Source organism: Silurus aristotelis (assembly GCF_946808225.1).
Source record: "Silurus aristotelis genome assembly, chromosome: 8".
Classification (NCBI taxonomy): domain Eukaryota; kingdom Metazoa; phylum Chordata; class Actinopteri; order Siluriformes; family Siluridae; genus Silurus; species Silurus aristotelis.
The window spans coordinates 30,432,793-30,457,590 of record NC_139581.1 but is presented as its reverse complement, the minus strand read 5'-3'; the positions used below and the strand labels follow the sequence as shown (position 1 = coordinate 30,457,590).

General features: G+C 40.0%; 1 protein-coding gene across 1 annotated transcript in view; it reads left to right on the top strand.

The window, feature by feature from the left end:
* The first annotated feature begins 1,072 nt into the window (after positions 1-1,072).
* igsf11 (immunoglobulin superfamily member 11) overlaps positions 1,073-24,798 on the top strand; it is a 51,414-nt gene continuing 27,688 nt past the window's right edge. The window contains exon 1 of the mRNA XM_083549117.1: positions 1,073-1,371. Coding sequence (XP_083405243.1) covers positions 1,314-1,371 — 58 coding nt within the window. The 5' untranslated portion in view covers positions 1,073-1,313. The remainder of the gene's footprint in view (positions 1,372-24,798) is intronic.

Below are 24,798 nucleotides of genomic sequence, written 5' to 3'. Positions count from 1 at the left end.
TCTCTCTCTCTCTCTCTCTCTTTTGGCTTTACCTCTGACTGCACTCACACTGGAGACTCCTTCCAGAAAGCGTTATGAGCTCAGTGATGACACACACTGAGGTCTGTGATTGGACAGAATCAGAGTCATTTAGAAGGATATAATATGTAATAACATCTTCATTCATCATCCATTTCTTAAATCTCTCAAATTCAAACAAATAAAAATTAATCAAGAACCAATCAGAAATCATTTCCAGGTCAGAACTTTCACTCTACAGCCAAAAGTTAGTGGACACCTGAACATTAAAGTGCTTTGTGATTCTTCTTGAACATCTCATTACACATTCAGTCCCAGTTTGCTATTAGAACGAGCTCCATTATTTTCCCGGGGTGCAGGTTGGAGCTCTATAGCAGGAGATCATCCACCAGGTACAACCAATGGAAAGCAGATCTTCATGGATCTGGCTTTGTGCACAGGAACATTGTGATGCTGGAGCAGGTTTGGGTCTCCTAGTTTAGGTGAAGGGGAAAGTTCATGCAGCATCCAGAGACATCCGATACAAGTGTGTGCCCTAAGCTTGTAGGAGCATTTTTGGGAATGTGAAGAACCTCATACTGTATGGGTGGAGAAATTAGGTGTCCCGAAAAGGTTTTTCTCTCCGTCGCCACATGATGGCGTCCTTTCCGCTCCTCCTTCGACCCCAGCCCTTCCTTCCGATGGCGTCACCGGCGTCTCCACGGCAACAGCGGCAGGACCGAGAGAGCGAGAGAAAAAAGAGAAGGACTCGGTCTCCGGGACGGCGCGCGCCTCTCGGCACAGCGGACCAAGAGCGCGCGCGGTCAGGACGCACGGCCATGCACCGTCTCACGCTCTTGCGCGGGGTCTCGTCCGGTTTCTCTTTGAGTAGGGAACAGTAATAACGATAACCATCATTAATATTTTGCAAAAAATAAATAAATCCGTGCCTCGTGCGGCGGACATGCGCGGAGCCACCGGAGTGGCGGACAAAAGGAGGAGGAGAACATCATCAGCGCTCCGGTGAGATGCAGGAGAGAAGCAGGAGGAGCGCGAGGAGATCTGAGTGGCGCAGGAATGCGGCGCGTTGACGTGGTGCTGCTGCTGCACTTCTTTTTCTTCTTCTTATTATTTTTATTTCTGGAATGAAAAGACGCTGCTGCGTGACAAAAGACTTGCGAGCGCGTGCGGTGCGTGTGTTGTTTCCAAAGCCAGAGGAAAAACTCCGGACGCACTGATTTCATCCATCCGAATTCCAGATCAACGCTACAGAAGGAAAGAGGAGGGAAAAAAAAAAATAAACAGATCCAGGAACGATGCTGAACTCTCACAGTTTCTGGATTGCATGGCTCGCGCTCCTGTGCACGGAAGAAGGTAAGGAAGGTCTGGGATTTCTGGTTCATTCCAAGTCCATGCATGGCATGGGAACCCTGAGAGGGAGTCTGCTGTAAGGAATAAAGGTGTGTGTGTGTGTGTGTGTGTGTGTGTGTGTGTGTGTGTGCGCGCGCGCGCGGGATCCTTTTCCAGGTGCAGAGAGAGAGGTTGCAAAGAGTTGCAGTCAGGCTGGTAATAAAGATCTGAAAGTTGCACGAGGCCACGCGTGGCAAGGTTGTATGTTGTCTCGTGTGTGTGTGTGTGTGTGTGTGTGTGTGTGTGTGTGTGTGTGTGTTGTGAATGCTGGACCTCTACAAACCGTGAAGAGCCAGACGGCGCGTGCATGTGGATCCTGTAATCCTTTCTTCAGACGATTTAAAAAAAAAAAAAGAAAAGAAAGAAAGAAACGAGGAGCTCTGCAAGCCATGTGATGAGATCTCTAAAGCTCGCGCTTGCAGCTCGTGGTTTTAACGCGGGATCCGACGTGCATGCAGGCTGAAGCGTGGTGCAGAAGAACGAAGGAAAGTTGTAGCACCTCGTCACGTGACCAATACTGTGAATCATTGTTATATATATATATATATATATAAAACAAGAAGTAGAGATTTGTGTAAGTCATCACGTGACCTGTTCTGGATTTGATCAGATTAGTTGTGTGTGTTATATATTCTTTTATTTGTAGTTTTATTTTGAAACCATGAGGAGAACATAGAGAACAAAAGTATAGTCAGATGTCCATCTCACTTTTTCCACTAATATGTGGTTCCTCCACGCTCTGTTTCCACAAACTTGGAGAAACATCTTTGCAGCATGATTAATTTTCTTTGAACTAGGAGACTTGAACCTCTTTCAGGGTGACAATGCAAACCCTGTGCCCAAATCTAGCTCCATAAAGATCTACTGTCCATGGGTTGGAAGTGTATGGAAGATCTCCTGCTATATATAGAGCTCTGACCTCAACCCTGTTGAACATGATGAATGTGAACGCTGACTGCACTCCAGGTCTCCTCACCTCACCTTCATCAGTACCTGACTTTACTAACACGCATGTAGTTCAACAAATAGCAAATCTGATTCTCAGGAGATCAAACTTTTGGTTTCCTACTGTATTTTCCATCCTTTAAGAACATCAGTCCAGCAAAAAAACCTGAGTTTTAGAGTTCAGACCATCGGAGACATCTGAAGTTCCTGCACTGTGCTTCTCTCTAATGATCTCACGCTTAGATCTGATCTCGAAATTCGGCTTCTTAGCAATTTCTTGACATTCTTATTTTTTTTTTCGCCCCAAAATCGATGAAAAACTCCAAACTGGAACATGATCGAGAAGCCTGAGGTTTTGTCGACTGTCTTGTTTGCTGGTTTATCGATTTCTCTCCACTCTGTGACCTGCTGCGCTGGGATTCTATACTAATTAATCTGATGTGCTCGATCTCTCAAACATTTCCCATCCTGAAGCTACAGGATTTATCCGACAAGAGATTTTTGGAGCTTTATTTGATCCGCAGTGGACCAAAGTGAAAACGGAGCTACTTTTTAATGCATGCTAGCTCCATGATCAGGTACAGCGATGATCTTCAACAAACACTGTACAAAGCCTTGAGGTCAAAGCTGAATGAGTTCGATTTCAAGGTCACCGTTTCCACCAAACGACCATAAAAAGTGACCATCGATGAAGATGTGGTTTTGATTAGCATTCTAACAACTAGCTAGCTGAAGTAGCTTAGCATGCTAAGAAACCACAGGATACAAGGTTCCTCAAGGTTCCTTTAGATTGTCCTGATGGATTGGTAGATAATATTGGATAAGATTGGAACAAGATCTGAGTCTTTAGTGCCACAGTAACTGAAGTTCTCACAGAAACAAAAAATTGAGTGCTGTTGCTATGACACCAGCCTGAAATCCACCAATAGGAGGCTGATAAACTCACCATCAAGCTACAGATGATGATGAAACCTGATCACCGTAATGCTCATGAGAACCGAAACCAATCATCATTAGAAACGGTTTGACCTGAAGCAATGTTTGTTCAGGAGAAACGTTAGAGAATCGGTTTGTTTGGGATCTCCACCCCGATTTAAAAGGTGTGAACATCTGGAAAGCACATCTGTAAACTCAAACCTGACCTTCTACCAGATTGCTGGAGAACTCTTGATCCTTAACTTCGCTCATCTCATCTGCCGAGTCGTTCCTCTTCAGCTGTCACTCTCACTTTGGGCCGGTGCCATTAATTTTGCATCTGCTGCCATTAACGGAGAGGCGCAGGACAGGAAGAGCGAAGCAAGGACGAGTTCACGAGGACGTGAGCGGACTGAGACATGAGGACACGAGGAAATCTACTGTAAACTCCGAGACAGGACAGGAATCAAAGTTTGAAGCTTTTCATCAAGATCATATCTGAGATCCTGAGAGACACCAGAGATTATTGATGTGTGTGTGTGTGTGTGTGTGTGTGTGTGTGTGTGTGTGTGTGTGTGTGTGTGCGTGCGCAGTGTAGCATTGAGGAGGACTCAGTAACGTTTCCTGCACCAGCGTCCTTCAACGTGATTACAGATACATTTTCAAACACACGGACGCATTGACTTCCGTCCACAAACCAGAGGCGAAGCAACGTCCTGGTTTTTAACATTCACATTTTCGCCCTCTTTTTTTTTTTGGGGGGGGATGGAAATCATGAACTGAAGGACTGGTCCAGGAAACAGATTGACGCCTGTAAGTGCTGAACATCACGCGACATCCCGAACACCTACAGCTCAAAAACATCTGCTGCGCTCCAAGCTAGCGCTTAGCGCTCGTACGTCCCTCGTGCCTTTCATCCTGAAACACCCCCACTGCATGTAAACCCCCTTTACATAAGATTTTTTTATCTTGTTGAAAAAGAAAAGCGGAGCAGCTGGCCTGGACATGGGACAGATGGGAGTTTCCACCTCGATTATCTTTAGCTAAAAATAACCACCACCACCCCCCCAAAAAAAAAAAAATAAATAAATAAAAATTTAAAGACCCTTAGGAGTGTTAAGGTCACGAGGAAGCACATGAGAGGAAGAGGAAGGAGAAGGAAGTGTATAGGAATCAAAACTTGTGTGTGTGTGTGTGTGTGTGTGTGTGTTTGCGCGTTAGATCACCTTCATACTTTGACGTGTTCGTGAGACGAGTGATAATCACTGTCCACGTTTATATAATGTCCGGGTGACACTATAGGGCTAAAAGATTGTGTGAGATTTGTGCTCATTCCACACTGAGTCTCCATTTGCCTGCTATAATAAGCTCCACTCTTCTGGGAAGATGTTCCACTAGATTTTGTGAAGATTTGTGTGACGTTTCAACACCCTTATGGATAAAAATCAGATACTAATGTAGAGATGGTGAGACCTGGGGTGCAGTCAGCATTCACATTCATCCCAATAAGGTTTATAGTAGGAGAGTTTCCACACACTTCCAACCCATGGAAAGATCTTCATGGAGCTGGCTATGTGCATTCTCATGGTGAAACAGGTTTGGATCTCCTCGATCAAGTGAAGGCAAAATTCCATGCTACTGCATCCAAAGATGTCCTGTACAACTCTGTGGAGTTTGCTTGAGAAGTCTGGTGTCTCAATACTTTTGGCAACACTGTTTGTACAATGTATGTAGGTCATATACTGTGTTAATGCTACACACGCACACACACACACACACACACACACACACACACACACACACACACACACACACACACACACAGCAGCCAGGCAGTTTCTTTCATAAAGCATTGTGACTGCAGCGCTCTAAAAATACACCAGGTAATAATTTCACACTGCTGCTAATGTCGTTTTCTTCATCGCTCACAGCTCCAAAACGATCAGGCTAAACCAACCTCTCTCTCTCTCTCTCTCTCTCTCTCTCTCTCTCTCTCTCTCTCTCTCACACACACACACACACACACACACACACACACACACACACACTCTTTTTTATCTTCTTTTTACACACAGACCTGGAATATCTGTCAGTTGAACACTTCCTTATTTTCACACAGTCTTTACAGTTTTCACAAAAACAGGTTCCAAAAGTACTGGGACACTCGACTTGTTCACCCAGGTGTCCACATACTTTTGACCCTAGTCTGTAGATTGGGTTTCTAATTTATTTGACTTATATTTACTGATTTATTTATATATATATATATATATATATATATATATATATATATATATATATATATATATATATATATATATATATATAAACCTATGTTGACCCTCAACCATTCGAACGAATATCTAAGATGTTTGTGTGTGTGTGTGTGTGTGTGTGTGTGTGTGTGTGTGTGTGTGTGTGTGTGTGTGTTCGTCACACGGGTAAAAGATGAATTTTGCAGAAGGACGTGTCAGTAATTCCCTCCATCAGGCGGCCATATGTAATTCATTAACCACCAGTCTGTCCTCCTGTATCAGTCTCAAAATCTGTTCATTACCACACACACACACACACACACACACACACACACACACACACACACACACACACACACACACACACACACAGTTTAGAGCTTCCATAACAAAAAAATAATCTAAATGTAACAGTAAGCAGATAAAAACTGTCTCATTGTTCTGTACTGAATAAAAGTCTAATGTGGGCGGAGCAATAAAACACCTGCTGGTCTTCAAATATCCTTACAAGGAGACGAGTGCAGCACCTGAGCTTGTAGTACCTGCATTTTACCTTCAGCATCACTCTGTGTGTGTGTGTGTGTGTGTGTGTGTGTGTGTGTGTCTATACACTGCGCTGTGATTTCACATGGAATGACTAAGGCCATAGACCCCATCTGTACACTGCAAATTGCCCTATTATCGCTGTCTATTGTTCCCTCACTCAGGCATAGTGAAACACACACACCCACACACACACACACACACACACCTGTTCACACACACACACACACACACACACACAAACCAAGTGTAGTATGTGTGTATCGTTTATTCATGTGCGGCAGTCTGTCCTGTTAGTCTATAATCTTCCACTGACAGAAATGGCTTTTATTTGTTAACGTGTGTGTGTGTGTGTGTGTGTGTGTGTGTGTGTGTGTGTGTGTGTTACACACTATATATTAGCCATGTATGCGTGTGTATAGATTACAGTACTCCTCTCACACACCATCAGTTCCACACTGATTTCTAATTTAAAGCTGCATTTACTGTAGTTCACTGTAGTAAAATTTACAGCTCTCTTTCTCACACACACACACACACACACACACACACACACACACACACACACACACGTGAACAAATAAAAGCCATTTCTACACCAGACTGGTGTAGGAGAAGGAGGAGGAGGAGGAACATCTCACCTGCCATTCCTTCACTCCTTCTTCCATGCCCCAGTGTCCTAATTGTCTTCCCACTGTCCTGAGTCTCCTCCCAGTCCCGAGAGTCTCCAAGAAATTATTATACAGAGTCAAATAAAAGAAGTAAGACAGTGTAACTGCCATGTAGTGTGTTACCACACACACACACACACACATAGTACACTTTATTCTCATGTCTCTCACATTCACATCTCCCAGGAGTTCGCTCTGAAAAAGTCTCAAACAGAACCAGAGACAAAAGAGCGTCAGATCTCCATAAACACCAGATTCTCAGAATCACACCGTCTGTATTTCAGCCTGCTGAGAACCTCAAACTTCAACCACTTATTAACACTTTACAAAAAACTGCATTAAGAAAGTAAAAAAAATAAAATTAATTAATAACTGAACAAAAACGTCAAAAATCCACATTAAATAAAATCTGCAAATGAAAAAAAAAGAAAAAAAAACCCCCAATAAATAATAATAATAAATGTTATATATCCCCTAACTAAACAAACAAACAAACAAAATCAAGAAGTAATTAATTAATAAGTAAATAGTTATATCTGTCTTACTAACAATTTTATTGCCCTTTATGTGTCTCGATATTTAAGAGTGAAAAAAATAAATAAAAAAAATCACTTCTGTTGACAAAAAAGTTAAATAAAAAATAGCTTCAAACTAAACAAAAAACAATGCGGCAAGTTTTTTTGTTAGAAGTAAAACTACTCACAGTAAATAAATATTTTTTCACTCATTAAACAAACTGAAAAAAATTGTTTACAAGATTTGAGGGGGAGGAAAAAAATTATTTAAATCACCACAATTAATGAACGAATGAAACAAAAATTCTATGTATACATTGCAATTATTATTATTATTATTATTATTATTATAAATTTTTCCTACACTACTTGCACTAAAAAGAAATAAGGTGATGCAGGTTAGAGTTGATCAGGCTTTGATCAGATCATCACTTATTTTATTTATTACATTTATTACTTTTTGACTTATTTATGTATTAAAGCAGGTTATTTTTCTCTCGGTAGTTTCTCACCTCTACCCCAGTAATGATGTAGATGTATTTATTTGGGTAGAGGTTGTTGTTATTGTGTCTCTGGGTTACTGATTGGATGGTCGGGGGTTCAAGCCCTTGTATCACTGAGCTGCCATGCTTGGGGCCCTTAAGCAAGGCCCTTAACCCTCTATGCTCCAGAGGTGCTGTATCATGGCTGTGCTCTGAACTCAGCTTCCCAACATCACTTAATTAATAATAATTTCACTGTGCTTTAAAGTACATGTGACAAATATAAAAGCACCTTTTCTTACTTTTCTTTCTTTTTCTTTCTCTCAGAGCGCATGTTAGCGTTTGTGCATTTCCCAAGCGAAAACGTTCCCCTGGGGGTTTATTAGATTTTTTTTTATTTGTGATCTGTTCTCGTGCTGGATGTGAATCGGTGTTAAAAAAGAAAAAAAAAGCCCACAGGCTCATAACAAATGCGTCCTGAATGCATCGGCGTCGTGGTGCTGGGGCCGGTTGCCGTGGCGACGGCCGTCCCAGGTCGCTTTGTTGTGTCTTATTAGCATGCCAGTGCGCTCGTCTATCTTCCAGTGAAAACAAAGGAAAGCCCTGTTCTCGAGACGAGGACAACGCCGGGGCTCTGACGCTGACTCACAGGATTTCCATTTACATGATTATAACGAAAAAAAAATAAAACAACAACGTCTGAAGTCCCAACTGTAAAATCGCAGCAAATTGCGATGATACCATTTGGCTAATAATGAAATGGAGATAAATCCCTACTTAGTGACTGTTTCATTGACTAATAACACAACGTGATCAGTCTGCGCTAGCTGCTAATTCGTGACCTAATCCGCGTGCTCTGGATTATCGTAGATGATAACTCGTCAGGACAAAGAGATCGGTGCTGGAGGTGTCTGAAACCATGAGATGCAGAGCATTAACAGGGTTCAAATGTAAACCAGATGCAATCTGAAGGAACGACACCATCTTTCTCCCTCTTTCTCTTCCTCTATACGTTTTTCACATACATCACACGTTGGTTGCGGACGCCGAAGTGTCGCCGAGCCGACGCCGGGCTTCTCTGGGCCCAATTACTAACCTGAAAATAGTCTTCATGCAGCGCGAACAAGAGATCTGCTGCAGGACATGCTTTTGTAAATGAGGTTCAGAAAAGGTCATGTACAACACACACGACTAGATTCTCGTCTCCAGGCTCCGTGGACACTCCGGCAAGGCAAGAAGGAGAACATACACTTGATATTCACGCAAGAAATTTTATTAGATTTTATTTTATAACCAAAATGTACTTTTTTATTAGTTGGTAAGGTTCGTCCAAAAAAACAAGCAAGTTCCTGTTATAGCAGCAATAAACACACATTCCCTCACCAGCATTTCTTCTTATTCTCAGCGGTTACTGGAGACATAAACGTATAGTAGCATCGATGCGTTCATTGCCGGTTGTTCCGCAACACCAATACACCACTTTATGAAAATCCCTTTTATGGCTTTACTTAAATTTAAAAAAATGTGATCTCAGATGCGAATATTGGATGTTTTCCATCATTGTCATTTGATACTGTAAAAAAAACAAAAAAGTCATTAGATAAACACATTTTTCAGACCCACCTTCGGTCCATAAGCCACGTTTCTACCCGACACATTGAGAGAGGCTTGATGAGAAATGGAAATTGAACGAAAATCGAGGTGTAGAGTGTAAAATTCAGGAAGAAAACAATGGCAGACGGAATGAAGGGGTATCATATGATATCAGCTCATAGACATGTTAGTTTTATAAGCTATTACACTCCGAGTGTGTATATGGAACTCGTGATAACAACAAATACAAGTAATGGAGGTATTTATTAATACATGCAAATATATCAAAATGAACTATAATAAATCACTCATATAAATAATGTAATATTTATACAAAAGCTTCGATTCATTAAAGGGCCATGTTGAGTCATTCGTTTGTGATCAGCTGGTTGCACTGAATGTGTTCGGACTTCGCTTTAATAGTTAATTTAATGTTTTTCTTTGTCTTCTCGAGCGTGGCTGCTGTAAATTGGTTGAGGAAACTCATTACATTTTTATGTATACATTAAGATAGCAGTTCTGGGGTGGCAGATGGGGTGGCAATGCTTTTCGTGATGATACGATCATTTAAAATATAACGTTTTATTAAAAATAAAACCAGCTGAAAAACAGCGTATTAAATACTGACCTCATTAGTGAGCACGAATTCTGTATGAGTATAATAATTGTGTCGAAGCGGCCGAGGTTGTGATGTAACCGTTAACGTGGTAGTACCATCTCCTGTTTGGACACTCGTCCTCGCTCGCGTTCGCTTCTACAACAGAAACATTGCTGTGGAGGAACGACGCCCTTGAGCTTAAAATGCAGGCGAAGCTCATTTAGCTTTAAATTAATTACGCATGACGACTATTACCAGGTCAGTCGATTAATGATTAATGTTCGTTGTAGTTTAATCTGGGATACGTCTCAGGAGAACCTCGCTGAGTGGTGTGGACCAAGAAAAGGAAAAACGAAGGAGATGAATAGCTTGAGGTAAAGAGAATGGACGCTCATTTTTGGAGAAAGTAAATACCTGGAAACAGTGAAGGTTTAGCTTTACGAGAAGAACGGCAGAAAATTGTGCAGGGTTGGAAGTTTTGAATCTGTTAAAAACCAGATAAAGTTTGCCTGAGAGAAAAGAAGGACTATAATTTTCTTATTGAGTTACAACAAGGCTCAGAAGAGGAGGAAGAAGCTGGAATAAGTGGGAGAGGAACCGTGTGAGGAGGGATTTAAATGGAAACTTGAATGCTGGCTGAGGGATTTTCAGCTCCCATAGCCATGTGCAAACGGTGCCAGCTTTACAAGCCTGGATATGAACCTTGTATTTTCGTCTGCTGCCTTTCCGTGTGGTTCGTCCTCCCAAGAACGTGCAAACATTAACCCTTCTCACGTGTGCTCTTCTGTCAGATTACTGCAGGTATACCTACAAGAGGTTTCATCTCAAATACAGAGCGACAGTCATAAATGCCTGGAGGTAATTACACTGTAGGGGGTGTGTGTGGTGGTAATTAACATTGTCTGCCATCTTCTCAAGGAATGGTCACCTGCTCTTCTGGTAAAGACCTGCCATCTTGCAACGATTGAATCCTGAGCTTACACACACACACACACACACACACACACACACACACACACACACTTTACCTGGCAATTTAATGACCCCATACATCACTGTGAAGCGAGATCAAGTGTGTTAGAACTGAACAGGAAGAAAAGCATGTGATCAGTGTTTTTATCACGTCCTCAAAGCTTCAGCAGGTTCCATCCTACAGCCTGATTTCTTTGAGACGTGTAGATGAAGCTTTATGAGAAGCCTCCGCACTTTGAAAGGTCATCGCTCACTCGTTCATACTTTACCCTCAACCCGCAAAATCAACACACCAGACAGACCAGTTCCTAAATGACCTTGAGAGTTTTTGATCGAGAAAAATGCCTGGATAGAAGCTTGTATTTGTATCAATATCGATCTGCTAATATATATATATATATTATTTGACATTTCTGAAGCATGTACAAGCCTCTACATTGGCAAAAAAAAAAGCTCCAGACATCAGGGTTTTTTTCTCCTGGCCCTCTAACTGTAGCTTTAAGACCAGAGCCTGAATGACCTTGACAGCTTAAACCCAAAAATATTATCACAAAAGCTCAACCTGGAATCAAAGTATGGCTCCTGAGGGGGAAAAACATATTGTAGTCTGTTGAACTCTTGCTATTGCCCTCCTACCAACCCTTTACCCCCAAACTACCCTTCTTGCCCTTGTCTGACCTTGAGGGTTCTTGATCAAGATGATCAACCTTTGAATTTTCTGTAACAGTGCATCTCTAATGGAGAAAAAAAAAACCCTTGTGATTAGTGATTAGTAAGTTGATCATGAACGATTAGTTCGTTTTGTACGAGTCTTTAATGCGACTCGAGTCGTCTCAAAATCTGAATAGGTTATGAACAGGAAACAGAGCGGAGTAGTTCATCTCTCGACTCTCTTATAGTCCGAGTCGTTCGTTCTTTTATTACGTGACTCTCATAAAAATAACTAAATGACTCATAAAAAGATTCGTTCATTTTGATGAATAAGATTCAACGAACCAAGTCACTAAAATGATCCAATCTTTAGATCCCTAGGGATATTTCTGAAGCATGTATCAGACTTGACCTTGAACTTCAAGTGACTTTCTATAAAGTCTTTCTTCTGAAATAATTTCTCATGCTTTTCTACCCTGGCTGAAGTTACTGATCAAGATTATCCAGGTACAGAAACTTCATGCAAGGCCGATCTCCTGTATTAACATTTGGTAACCCTGCTATATAGACTTCCAACACTATTGGTGAATATTTGCTTCCCGGTGAACATGTGGAATTGACCCTGAAGGTCTTTAAATAAATCAATCAATCACATTGGATGAGACTTGAAACTCGTTTGAAGACTGGATCCATGGTTTTGATTTGAAAATGATGTGGAGAGCAGGATTTTTTTCGTCCCCTGAGCAGAGCTTTCAAAGTTTATATTGATGTGCTGATGCTAAACTCAATTACCTGTAGTTTAGTGGCCCATGAGCTTTTTTTCTTCCTCATTTGCTTCAAAAGGAAGAAAAATAAAATAATCAATAGCAGTGAAGGATTTCACTTCGACTCGAGAGCCTGGGCATGTGCAATGGGCATCAGAAAGTGTGACTATGTGATTGAAGCTCTGGATTATTCTCCAAAACCTCTTGACCACACACACACACACACACACACACACACACACACACACACACACACACACACACACACACACACACACACTGACGTGTCACTGCAGCATTTACACTGCCATTTTTGGCTTTGCTTTTTTTTACTGCCCTGTCTTTTTTTGTGCCACTAAAAACATAAACCTTCAACTAAATACACACGAGAACATTTCTCACGTCCACACTGTGGGATCATTACGCATTTACGGTCTCGTCATTGTGATTTTTTTTTTTACCGGAATCACGAGGAAATAGTGCATTTCCCTAAATCAACAAATGAAGGAGAGTTTGTTCCTTAAAAACTGAAAACGCAGGTAAAAGTAAGGGCAGGTGTGAACGCAGGAAGGTTGAACGGCGGCCGAATCGCAGGGTGAAACCGCAGAGCGCTTGCTGTCGCTCGGTCGGAACCCTGGGCTCGGTGCCAGCACATGCCTGTATCTATGGTAACAGACGTGCTTTTAAGAGGCTCCATTGTTTAGCTCCATAATTGGTTGGAATTCTCACCGATTTAAAGGCAAGAGAGACGAAATCGAAAGAAATTCGTTTATATACAGTATAATCAGTAGAATTGGGTGTGTACCGACAGAGAACAGAATGCATTATGGGTAGTTCCCACCATGCTGCCTGCCAAGAAATGATCTTCTTTGTCAGCCTGTGTGACAGTTCCACCTCTCTCTTTCTTTTTCTTTTCTTCATTCTCTCGGTCTCCTGCTGCTCTCTTCATCTCTCCCTGTCGCTGCGTGACGTCTAAAACGATTGCATCTTCATCTCTGAAATGAAAGACATTCCACACGGTACAGCAGGTACCATTAAAGTGAGGACTAATAGACCATAAGTGTTCTCCATCACCCACCCACACACACACACACACACACACACAGAGTTAAAACATCCTGGGAAATTAATAATAATGACTGACCTTAGATCAGGTGTGTAATGTATGATGATGTCATCAAAGGTGAGGTAAGTGATTATTTTTTTAAGTCATCACGTACTGATGGAGAATCTCAGGAAAATATTCCGTAAACACGTCCGTTTCTTATGCAAAACAGGTCTAAATCTCCACTGCTCATTTTATCGCTGTGTAATAAAAAGGTGTAATTGTTTTTTTATTTTTTTATTTTGGGATCCACCACACTTCGTTAGCTTCATTAAAAGGTTCGACCTGAGGGCCGTTCTGTATGTGGGAATTTACTCCATCTGAACGTGTGTCTGAGAGCGAATGTGCTGCCTAATTATTTATAAACCGAGCTGTAGATCGAATTCAGACAACGTGCGGAATCTGCTCTCACTTCGGCGCTAATTCCTCACACCGTCACCGAAAAAAAAACGAAGTAATAATAATATACTAATAAATATGACTGACAGTACAGCACGCGTCACGTTATTCCTGCACGAACCCCGTAGTCACGCCTCAGTGACCGAATCATTGATTTTCCCTCCGTTTCCTGTGTCTGGTGTTTAATTAAAAGCGTCCTGCCACCAGCGTTCTAACGTAATTATCACTCATGGATTTGGGAAGCGGATCGAGCGAATCCTTCGGCTCGCTGACGCGACGGGGCGACACGGACGCATCGCGCTTCGCTGTTCTGCCATCGACTGTTTCCCGTCGCCTGCCAATGCGATGAGCAGCGCCGTCCTTCTCCTGATTGGCTGCGCATCGATCCCGGTCGTGTTACATCATCCAATAAAACAAAATGATCGAAAAAGTGTTCCTCACTGTAGTATTAATACAGGACGGAAAACGGAAATCGTCTGGTGGAATTTATTTACTTTACACGACCTACTTTATTCACTTGTTAAGAATTTATATAAAGCCTCCAACTTTCTGCTATAGAACTGTGTAAAGTGTGTGTGTGTGTGTGTGTGTGTGTGTGTGTGTGGTATTTTAATGTTTTACAGAAACCAGATTGTCTATTTGTAATTTTTTTTATCGTTTGTTTTTCTCTGTATTGTAGCTCACATGTAGAAGCGTTTTAGTTCATTCTCTGTCTCAGTTGTTACTGTACCAGTCGTCCCTCGTTCGCTCTCTCGCCACTCACCACAGTGTGTGTCTGGATGTCAGTCGGTCCTCAGTATAATACAATCCACAGCACCACGTGTTATTACATCAACATCTTTATCCAGAAGATTCAGAGAAATGAAAGAAAAATAGAAAAATTGTTACAATTATTTACTTACTCAATGCACACACACACACACACACACACACACACACACACACACACACACACACGGCGTAGTGCTGATATAAATCTCGCTAGTTTTCACACAAACTAATTGAAGACAGTGTGCGCAGTCTGAGGAACATTAGGAGATTACTAACGGCAGCATATGGCAGACTCGTGGAGATATACACATCGCAATCTGGGACTGTTCTTCATCGCTGAGCTCTACAGCTACAGGACGAGGTTCGAAACGTAGCGTCCTGACTGTTTAGGCCCCGCCCCCTTCCCATTATTGGTCTATTTTATAATCGAGTTGATGCTTTTGAATCTGCTGTTATTTCAGGAAACCCTACTGTATGAAAGTCTATTGATGTATGTTGTTTATTTGTGTTTGCTTAATGTAAAAAATTTGCATATGTAAATAGCAAAAACAGTAAATTATTAAAATGATACAGATAAAATAATTTTTTTTAATAATTTTAATTATATAACATTTCAAAAAAGCTGATATATTGTAAAACATGTATTATATATATATACATACATACACACACGTGTAAATGTACGGCAAATCTACAAAACAATAAAACACTGAAAAACAAGTATAAAATCAAAATAAATATTAACGAATAACGAATATAAAACCACATATAATCTTTTAAAGCAATTTGCCTGAAACACAAAGCAAAAAACAAACAAACAAACAAACAAACAAACAAACCCATAGAAAATAAAACACGTACCTCTAATTATCAAGTGAATTATTAATGAACAGTGCAGTATGTTAAATGGTTTTGTCGCCTCTCAGACGTTCGCACGTGATCACGCCGAGCCATCAGGGTTAACTGTCCGTGCTGAAAAACAGCCCCAGGACCACAACCGAGCTTTACTCCATGACTCATTTATCACTCCGGGGAATGTAATTGTGTTTAATTATTATTTGGCCGTGTGTGTGTGTGTGTGTGTGTGTTTAAATACCAGAGGACACGTATTCATAGGCGTGACGTGTACAATTAGCCAAATCATCGCAGCTAATTATTGTTATTTACTGAGGGTTTGTGCTGTGCTCAAAGGCATGATCTCACACACACACACACACACACACACACACACACACACACACACACACTCCTGAGATTCCCATTAATAAAACACACACACACACACACACACACACACACACACACACACACACTCCTGAGATTCCCATTAATAAAACACACACACACACACACACACACACACACACACACAGGTATCAAAAAGGTCATAGACTGATTTATTTCTTGCCACTTTCCCTGTAATCGTCGGTTTTTGATGAAATATTACGATATTGAACACAGAAAAGAAAGCGGTGAGGTTCAGGAGAAGGCGCATCGGTAAGCAGAAATTCTGGGCAACTTTTTGAGCTCCTGAGAGCCGTCCCATTTGGATGCCGGCCGAAACACCGGCATCTTCTTACGTTGCTAATTTCAGACGGATTTGAAAGGAAGACCCACATACAAGCAAATTCCCAGAATTCTGTTCCCCGAAAGAAAAAAAACGGCACTGCGCTCATCGACTCAAACCCGTAGACCTGATTCATGCTCCATGCCTCAGTAAAGCCTTTCCCAGCTCATCAGTGTCTTCACAAAGGAAATATTTCACTTAAATCCATCATTTTTAACGTGCATTACGATTTTCCTGGGAATTTGAACTGAAAGGAAAGAAAACGCAAAAGTAAAAAGGGTTTGTGAAAAAACTGAACCGTGTTGAACTGTTTTGGTGACTTTTCCTCACCATGTCCAGAAAAGTCCAAAAAACAGCTTTTAAATCCACCTGAGAGTTTGTGCAGTTTGCGGCATGATTTATGAGCTATGACTAGTGATGCTCTCTGTCCATCCAATCAAAAAGACGTGAAAATGCTAGATGGCGCCGGTGTCTCCAACTCGAAGTCTGATTGGTTGAAACAAAAGCCCTCATGCCACATGTACTTTACTCTCCAGCACCTGCACTGTGGATTTTAAAGGCCTCAAGCAGATTCCTTTGACCCTGGAAATGCATTATAGCTGAAATCTGATTGGATAGTAACTCAAACAGAAGCTTACATTCCTAGAAGCAGTGCATTCGAGAGAAACGCTATAAAATAAAGAGAATAGACTAAAAGGAATGATGTAATACATATTCAAATGCAAGTCAGTGATTCTTTAGGCCAGTAGAGAAGGACTTGCTGACCCTTATGGCTTTCCACTGACTGAATTAACAAATCCAAGACTGGGATTCACTCCATCATTCAGGTCAAGAATGCGATTCTTTCTTCTCTTTTGGTTGAGCAGAAAAGTATCTGAATCTGAGAATCTGCTGATCTTCTCTTCCTGATCATTTACTCAGTCCGGATCAGAGCTTCACGTTATGGTTCAGTGAAGTCTGATGAAGCAACTCATTAGTGGGTCTTTATTTTTTGTGTTGGGAGATGGTGTCCTTCTTCTCTGCAGCAGTTTAAGTTCACTTTAAATACCAAAAGTTCCACAAAAGAGAAAAAAATCTATTTGGACTTTTCAGACAATTTCATTTGTCGCTCTTAATTAGATTCTGTCGTGTCCGCTGAGGAGTCGCGAGCTGACACTTCTATTACTCTTTTTTATAGTCTTAATAGCATTTCCAAAATGTCTGGTAATCTTGAAAGCCTCATTATGGCAGCTTCAGAAGCCAGGATCTGTGCTGATTTGTCTCTGGTGTTACTGATGAAACATGGCCATGACTTGAAATTCAGTGTTTGAATCAGAAGAATCGTTTCTCAAGGTTAAGATTCAGTTTTCTTCCATTCGTTGGATCAGGTTTTAAATCTCTTTTGAGTTGTGCATGGAATAAATGATTATACAATTATAAAAAACAATTTGGTGAAAAGATTCGCTTCTGTTGACTTTTCGGATGTTTTGAGTTCACTGGAATCGACTGCGTGATGCGAATTCATTTCATCTTGCTCTCTTTTATTCGTTCTCACTCGTTTTTTTTTTCTGGCTGGTTCTCCCTCTGAATCAGCAGAGTATTTTAGGCCGGTGTAATCCTGGCCATCTGCTCCAATCTCCCCCACTGCACTTCCCACGCGTGCTCCGCCTTCCCAGCATGCACCTCTAAGCCAAGCCGGCGTCGAATCATGCTCGGGTCGGCCGGTTTTGACCGCTGGCTTCATCTCAGAGTGTACTTTTTTTTTTTTTTTTTTTTCCTAAATGTTCAACTCATCAACTGATTTAAACCGAATAACTAACAATATAATTTAATAAATATACATTTGACTCACGGCTATGACTTTTGTTTCAACAAACTGGTAAATATTCGAACTAAATGTCTGCTGTCGCTTCAACATTCCCAAATCGGTCACTATTTTGGGGCAGATTTTGTAAAATAAAATATTTACTCCAGTCAAAATATAGGCAAAACAAACAAACAAACAAACACCATACAGCTTAGCTAGCTTCGTTTTTTAGGCCAAACTGGCTAGAATGCCGCTATAATAACTTTTTTCTGTAGATTCTTTAATATGAATATCTCAAATTCACAAACTTGTAGCCGAGCTGTACTGTAGTTCTAATAAAATTTGCTAAAAATCAAATTTATCCCAAATGGCTGCACATCAGAGGACCGAAATACAATTTCACTAGAAAATGTGTGAAAATAATAAAATTTCCTTGAAATATTCTCATAAATAAATAATCTTCAAATAACTGAAACCAAAACAACACTTTAAGAATTTGAAAATCAAGAATGAGGGAGGAACTAAAACTAAAACTAAAACAAAAACAAATTCATGGCATAAAACAACAACAAACATCAGCGAATAAGAAAAAAACCCACACTGGTTGAAACTGCTGAAGTTTTATAGGGAGCCTCGTTAGGGAGGAAACTGAAATCAGGTGTGCACAGAGATAGAAAATAAGCAATAGACGCCCCCTAGAGGCTGGGGGTGAGTTGCTCATGGTGGACGTGACACTAATGAACTAATGAACTGTTGTTATTTTGACTTTGGATATAAAACAAAATGTGAATGTAAACACCAGGATTCCACTTGTTAACAAGTGATTATCAGGTTATGGAGGTTAGGAGGACTGGGGGTAGGGGTCGGGGTAGGACACAGTGTGATGTGGTTCGGGGTAATAGAGTGGTTTCTGTGGTACGTTACGGAATAATGAAGCGTCCGTATAAATGAGAGAGCAGAGAGAATAGACAGAATGCAGAAAATAGAGAGAAAAGAAAACAGACAAAGTATACAGTATACAAAGAATAAAGAATATGGAGAGAACAGATGGAATGAAGAGTTTTGAAAGAATAGATAGATTGACAATGGAGAGAATGGAGTATGGAGAGAAAGTAGAGCAGAGAGAGTATAGACAAAGAATATGGAGAGAATAGACAGAATGGAGAGATTGGAGATAATTGAGAGAATGGAGAGAATAGAAAGAATGGAGAGAATATACATTAGACTAATTCACACCAATTCTGAAGCTCGTAGCAGAAACGTGTACAAACGGAAAAGAGCTCAGAGCTCCTAAAGTTGAGAAAGACACTTAATCTTAAAACTTCAAACGTAATTAACGTGATTTTGATCAGACTTTATCTATGAACCTGCAGTAATTATTTCTAAAAGCTTTCACGGGTTACGTTTAGATTCTAATGATTAAAGTTTTTACGTTAGTTGTTTTTTTCATTTATTCATTTTAAGTCATTTGAAAAACACTAGTAATGTTTTAATATCAATGGTAGCATAGACAAAATTGAGCTGTTCACACACACACACACACACACACACACACACACACACACACACACACACACACACACACACACACACAGATATTGTACGTGCTAAGACATGCTAACAAGCACGTATGTGTGCGCTCATACATTCATATAATCGAAAACCCGCCCAGAAACACGTGAACATGAATGGTAATGTCCTCTCTGTCGCTATTACTCACTTTCTATTCCAGTCACACACACACACACACACACACACACACACACACAGGCATGGTGTAATGGTGGCTAATTTAGCGCTTTTTCTGGTAGAGGTTATAGAATCTTGTATGGACTCTCTCTCTGTCCTTCCCTCTCTCTTTTACTCTCTTTGCATCTCTGATTTTCTCTCCCCCTTTCCCTCTGTCTCTTGTCATCTCTCATTTACACCCCCTTTCTTTTTATTTCTGTCTCCCCCTTTCTCTCCATCTCTCCGCCTTTCCCTCTCTCTGTCACTGTCAGATCTTTCTCTTCCTTAATCCCTCATTCTCTCTCTCTCTCTCTCTCTCTCTCTCTCTCTTTGAGAGGAGTGTGTGAGTGTTGAACTGATCATACTGGTCTTCATAAAAGGCTCATCTCTTCATCGCTTTTTGCTAATTACGTACACACTTCATTCTAAAGGTCACTTCCTTACACACACGTATGAAACGTGCTCAGTGGGCGTGGCTTAGAATCTGTTTCCGTCTAACTTTTTACACGATGAAACAGAAATACGATGCATGGAACAGGATCAGGATGTGCTGCTAGAGGAACATATCCCATAACTTTTGTTTATTAGTCTGTTATATTTATTTTATATTATTATTTCTTTATATTCTTTAGAAAAGTATATATAATAATTATCACATAATACTATAATCATAAATTAAATATATTATAATATGATTATATATTATATATATAATATTAAGCATTAAATATTTAAATGTATAAGTATATAATTATAAAAGGTGTTATATATATATATATATATATATATATATATATATATATAATTATATTATAAATGATAATTAATAAATAAATAAATGAATAAATAAATAAATAAATCGTTAAATAAATAAAATGTCTGTCATATTGTCAAAAATCCAGAAAGAATCATATATTCTAAATATTAATAGTAATTATTTAAATGTGAAGAACAAACAGACATTTAAAAAAACAACAACAAAAAAAACAAATATATTTATTTATAAATTTTTTGGGGGTTAACTATTATAATTTTTATTAAATCATAGAAGTAAAAATATTTAAAAAATCCAATATTTAATTTTCCCCTGTAATGATTCTGAATATTTCTCTCTTCAGCTTCACAGTCCAGAGAAACTTTAAATCTCCTTTAGGGGATTTACGGAAGATGACGGCGTCGCTAATCACACACCGTTTTGTTTCCTAATGCCGGTTTTGGGTCCAGAAACGTCAGGGTTATGAAATATTCATATCTCCTGCTATCCAGCGGGTAGAGAGCAATAACTGCACATCTGCTGCTCCCGATGCTGCTTTAGAAAAATACATCCAAATACAGGATGGTGGATCAGAGCGTAACAGAGAACCAGTGAAACGTGTAGATCTTTATCAGAAAAGACAACGTTCCTACTGCCACACAAAGTTTCGGAGGGTCATACGTACCTGACTTAACTTAATCTTGGGTCACCTGACTTTTCCCAGCCATATGAGGTTCTTTCACATACAGTTCCACAAATTTTTCCTTCACTTTACCCTGGAGACCTAAACCTGTTCTAGCATGACAATGCTCCTGCGCACAAAGCCTTCCTAATGAATTTTTTCTCTAGAGCTCCAGTAAAATCTTGTAGAACCTCCACAATCCCAGGCGATGAGTTCTGCAGAGCTAATCTGATCATAGCTGTGAAGAAACTTTTTGAACATACAAACAGATCTGATTCAATGATTTGAAGTTCCATGGGTTGGATGATGTAGAAGATCTCCTGCTATAGAACTTAAACCCTATTGAACGTGAACGCTGTCTGCACCCCAGGCCTCCTCACCTTCTCACCTACATCAGTACCTGACTTTACTAACACCCTTGTGGCTGAATGAAATCTCACAAATCTCCACTAAATCTAGTAGAACATCTTCCAAGAAGAGTGGAGGATATAATGAGTGAATGGAGAATAAATGTGGAATTTGTAAGAGGAGGATTTGCTCAGTGCTTCATCTCAACATTCCGTCAAGCCATTTCATTTTCATGTGAAAGCCTGGCGGCCATGTTTTATTTACTCCTCGTGCATTATTGATGGAATAATTCAGGATGGGGCTGATATCTGTGTCGGGAAGTTATAACAAATTCTTGACCTCCCTCTCCCTCCTTCTCTCCCTCTTTCTCACTTTGAAATGCAGATTGAAGTTTTGCTACATGTTTGGTTTACAGGCTGAAGTGTTAAAAGCTGGAGGTCAAGTTCCTGTAGAAGAACCTTTACTTTTCTGAAGTGTAGCTAAACATGAATAATATCTATGACTTTCTCCTCGCATTTGTCTATCTGTCTGTCCATTCAAACCTTTTGATCAGCTCAGGAAGAAACAAACAAAAAAAAAGAAATATGGTGGAATTTCACTTCCTCCTCTTCACCTTTCTTCTGCTTTCACAGATTCCTGCAGTATGAAAAATAAGAGAGAGAGAAATGGTCAGAGAAAATAAGACTGAAAAAAGATTTTCTCACTTTCTCTTTTTGAGAATAATAGAGAGAATGATAGAGAGAATGAGGGAGAGTGGGAGAGGAATGTGATTGGTTTCCTCTAAGTGAGGCATTAGCGATCACCTCAGGCTAAGCTAACACAAATTAACCTGACTGGGAATCAACCACTTTTTTTTCTCCCTCATTTCTTTCACCATCAGCGTGTTTTTTGTGTAGTTTTTCCTGGACAGATCTACAGCCACGATAAAACGACTAACATTCCACTTTATAGGGTGAAGTCATTAGCGAGCTAGCGTAATGAACTGGTGATGAGATTGGAGTAAATCTTCACTATGATTGTGTGTTTTCCTGCTCTGAGCGAGATTATGTAAACTAATCACAATTTCACTCATTGACTTCACTTTTTTATTGTAAAAGTTTCTCCTCTGGAAATGTAATTGTGGAAAAAACTAAACAAAATCAACCAAGCTTCATGCTAGCAAACTGCCCGCTACAAGATCCTGATCTTGCATTTTATTTTACAAAGTGTGTAACAAGTGACAAAAAGAAAAAGTGGATAAGAGTTGATCTGGTGATATTGAAATGATGGCATTTCTAATTTGCATATCATAAATATTCAAAATAATGCTGTTCTATTAATGAATATTTATCAGTTCTTTTATTCTTTTTTATAAATGTTCAGATGTAGAAACAAGGGTAAAGGTGTAGACCAATTTAAAGGTGTACCGACGAATGTAAAGATGTACAGATGAATATAAACGTGTTCGGATGAATATAACGTTGTAGAGACAGTTCTAGAGATGAATATGAAGGTATAAAAACGAATGTAAAGGTGTTACGATGAATGTAAATCTGTAGAAACAAATGTAAAGTCCTTCAGACGAATGTAAAGGTGCAAAGACGAATATAAAGCTATACAGATGATTGTAAAAGGTGTAAAGATGCATGTAAAGTTGTAGAGACAAAAATTAAGGTGTAGAGAAAATAAAGGTGTAGAGACGAATATGAAGGTGTAGAGAAAATAAAGGTGTAGAGACGAATATGAAGGTGTAGAGAAAATAAAGGTGTAGAGACGAATATGAAGGTGTAGAAACCAATATGAAGGTGTAGAGAAAATAAAGTTGTAGAGACGAAAATAAAGTTGTAGAGACGAAAATAAAGGTGTAGAGACGAATATGAAGGTGTAGAGACGACTGCATTCATTCATTCATTTTCACATTATTCTGTATAACTTTACAAAAGTTTACAGACTGATGTAAAGCCGAAGCAGTGAATTGAAAGGTAAACAGATATACATAGACATCCTGTGTCTGGAAGTTATAACAATTACTTGACACCCCCCTGCCACCTTCTCTCTCTCTCTCTCTCTCTCTCTCTCTCTCTCTCTCTCTCTCTCTCTCTCTCTCTCTCTCTCCTACTTTGAAATGCAGATTGGAGTTTTGTTACACGTTTAGTTTACAGGCTGAAGTGTTAAAAGCTGGAGGTCAAGTTCCTGTATATGTACAGATGAATGTAAAGTTGTACAGATGAATGTAAAGACATTAACGTGTGTTTGAAGGAGTAAAGATGAACATTAATTTGAACAGACGAATGTAACAGTGTAGTTCCTGTGCAAATTTGTAGCTGTTTCTCAGAGTAAACTGTTTGATATTGAACCTCAGGGTTGAAGACGAGTCAGAGCTCAGAAATGGATTATTGGAGGATGTTAGTTTATGTTCATGTTTCGTAATTATGTTGATCAGCATTTAATGATTTAGCATAATTTTCATTAAATATGAGTCAGTCGCTGTGTCATTTTGTGTGTGTGTGTGTGTGTGTGTGTGTGTGTGTGTGTGTGTGTGTGTGTGTGTGTGTGTGTCAGTAATAGATCCAGCACCAATAATTATTTTCATCATTGATGTTCTGAATGCAGTGGCTAGCGGATTTAATTTATTGATTTTCGGAGCTGAAAACAGCTCGTGGCTTTGAAATCACTTTGCATGCATGCTTGCTCCGTTGATGTGAATCCTCGTGAGAGTACATCAGAGACCAGGGCCAAGGTGTACCGCATGGACAGCCGAAAACGAGCCCCACACACACACACACACACACACACACACACACACACACACACACACACACACACACACACACACACACAGTACCCAGTACCTCTCACTGTGTTTGCATATTCATGCTGGTTAGCAACAAAGCCACACAAGGATTTTAAAGATTTATCCTTTTAACCTGAAGATATTTAAGGTTGGACGATACCCCCAGAGTCCCAGAGGGAAAGAAAAGTTCACAATGTTGTTTCTGTTTTATCAGTCGGCCCTGAAAGAATTCTGTGTTAAGCCTGGAATTCTTCTTAATAGGATTCATCATGGGTCACGAGACATGATGTTCAGATTCGCTGCTTCTACAGAAAGAGCCTCTGTTATCAACTCGTATGCCTTTTATTGTGCTCTAAAGAGTTCTGGGGGGTCAGCAAGCTTATAATGAAGGTCTATTTGGGGAAGATGATGTGAAATGGCTGTTATTATCAAATGATTTTTGAGAAGGAGGTAAACAGTAAAGCCTAACTGTTATGGGGTTAGAAATGGTCTTAGGTTCTTCTTACAGAGGTCCATGGAAAGGTCCATGTCTAGAAGAAGGGTTCTGGTGTCCAGTGAAATTAAAGGATATAGA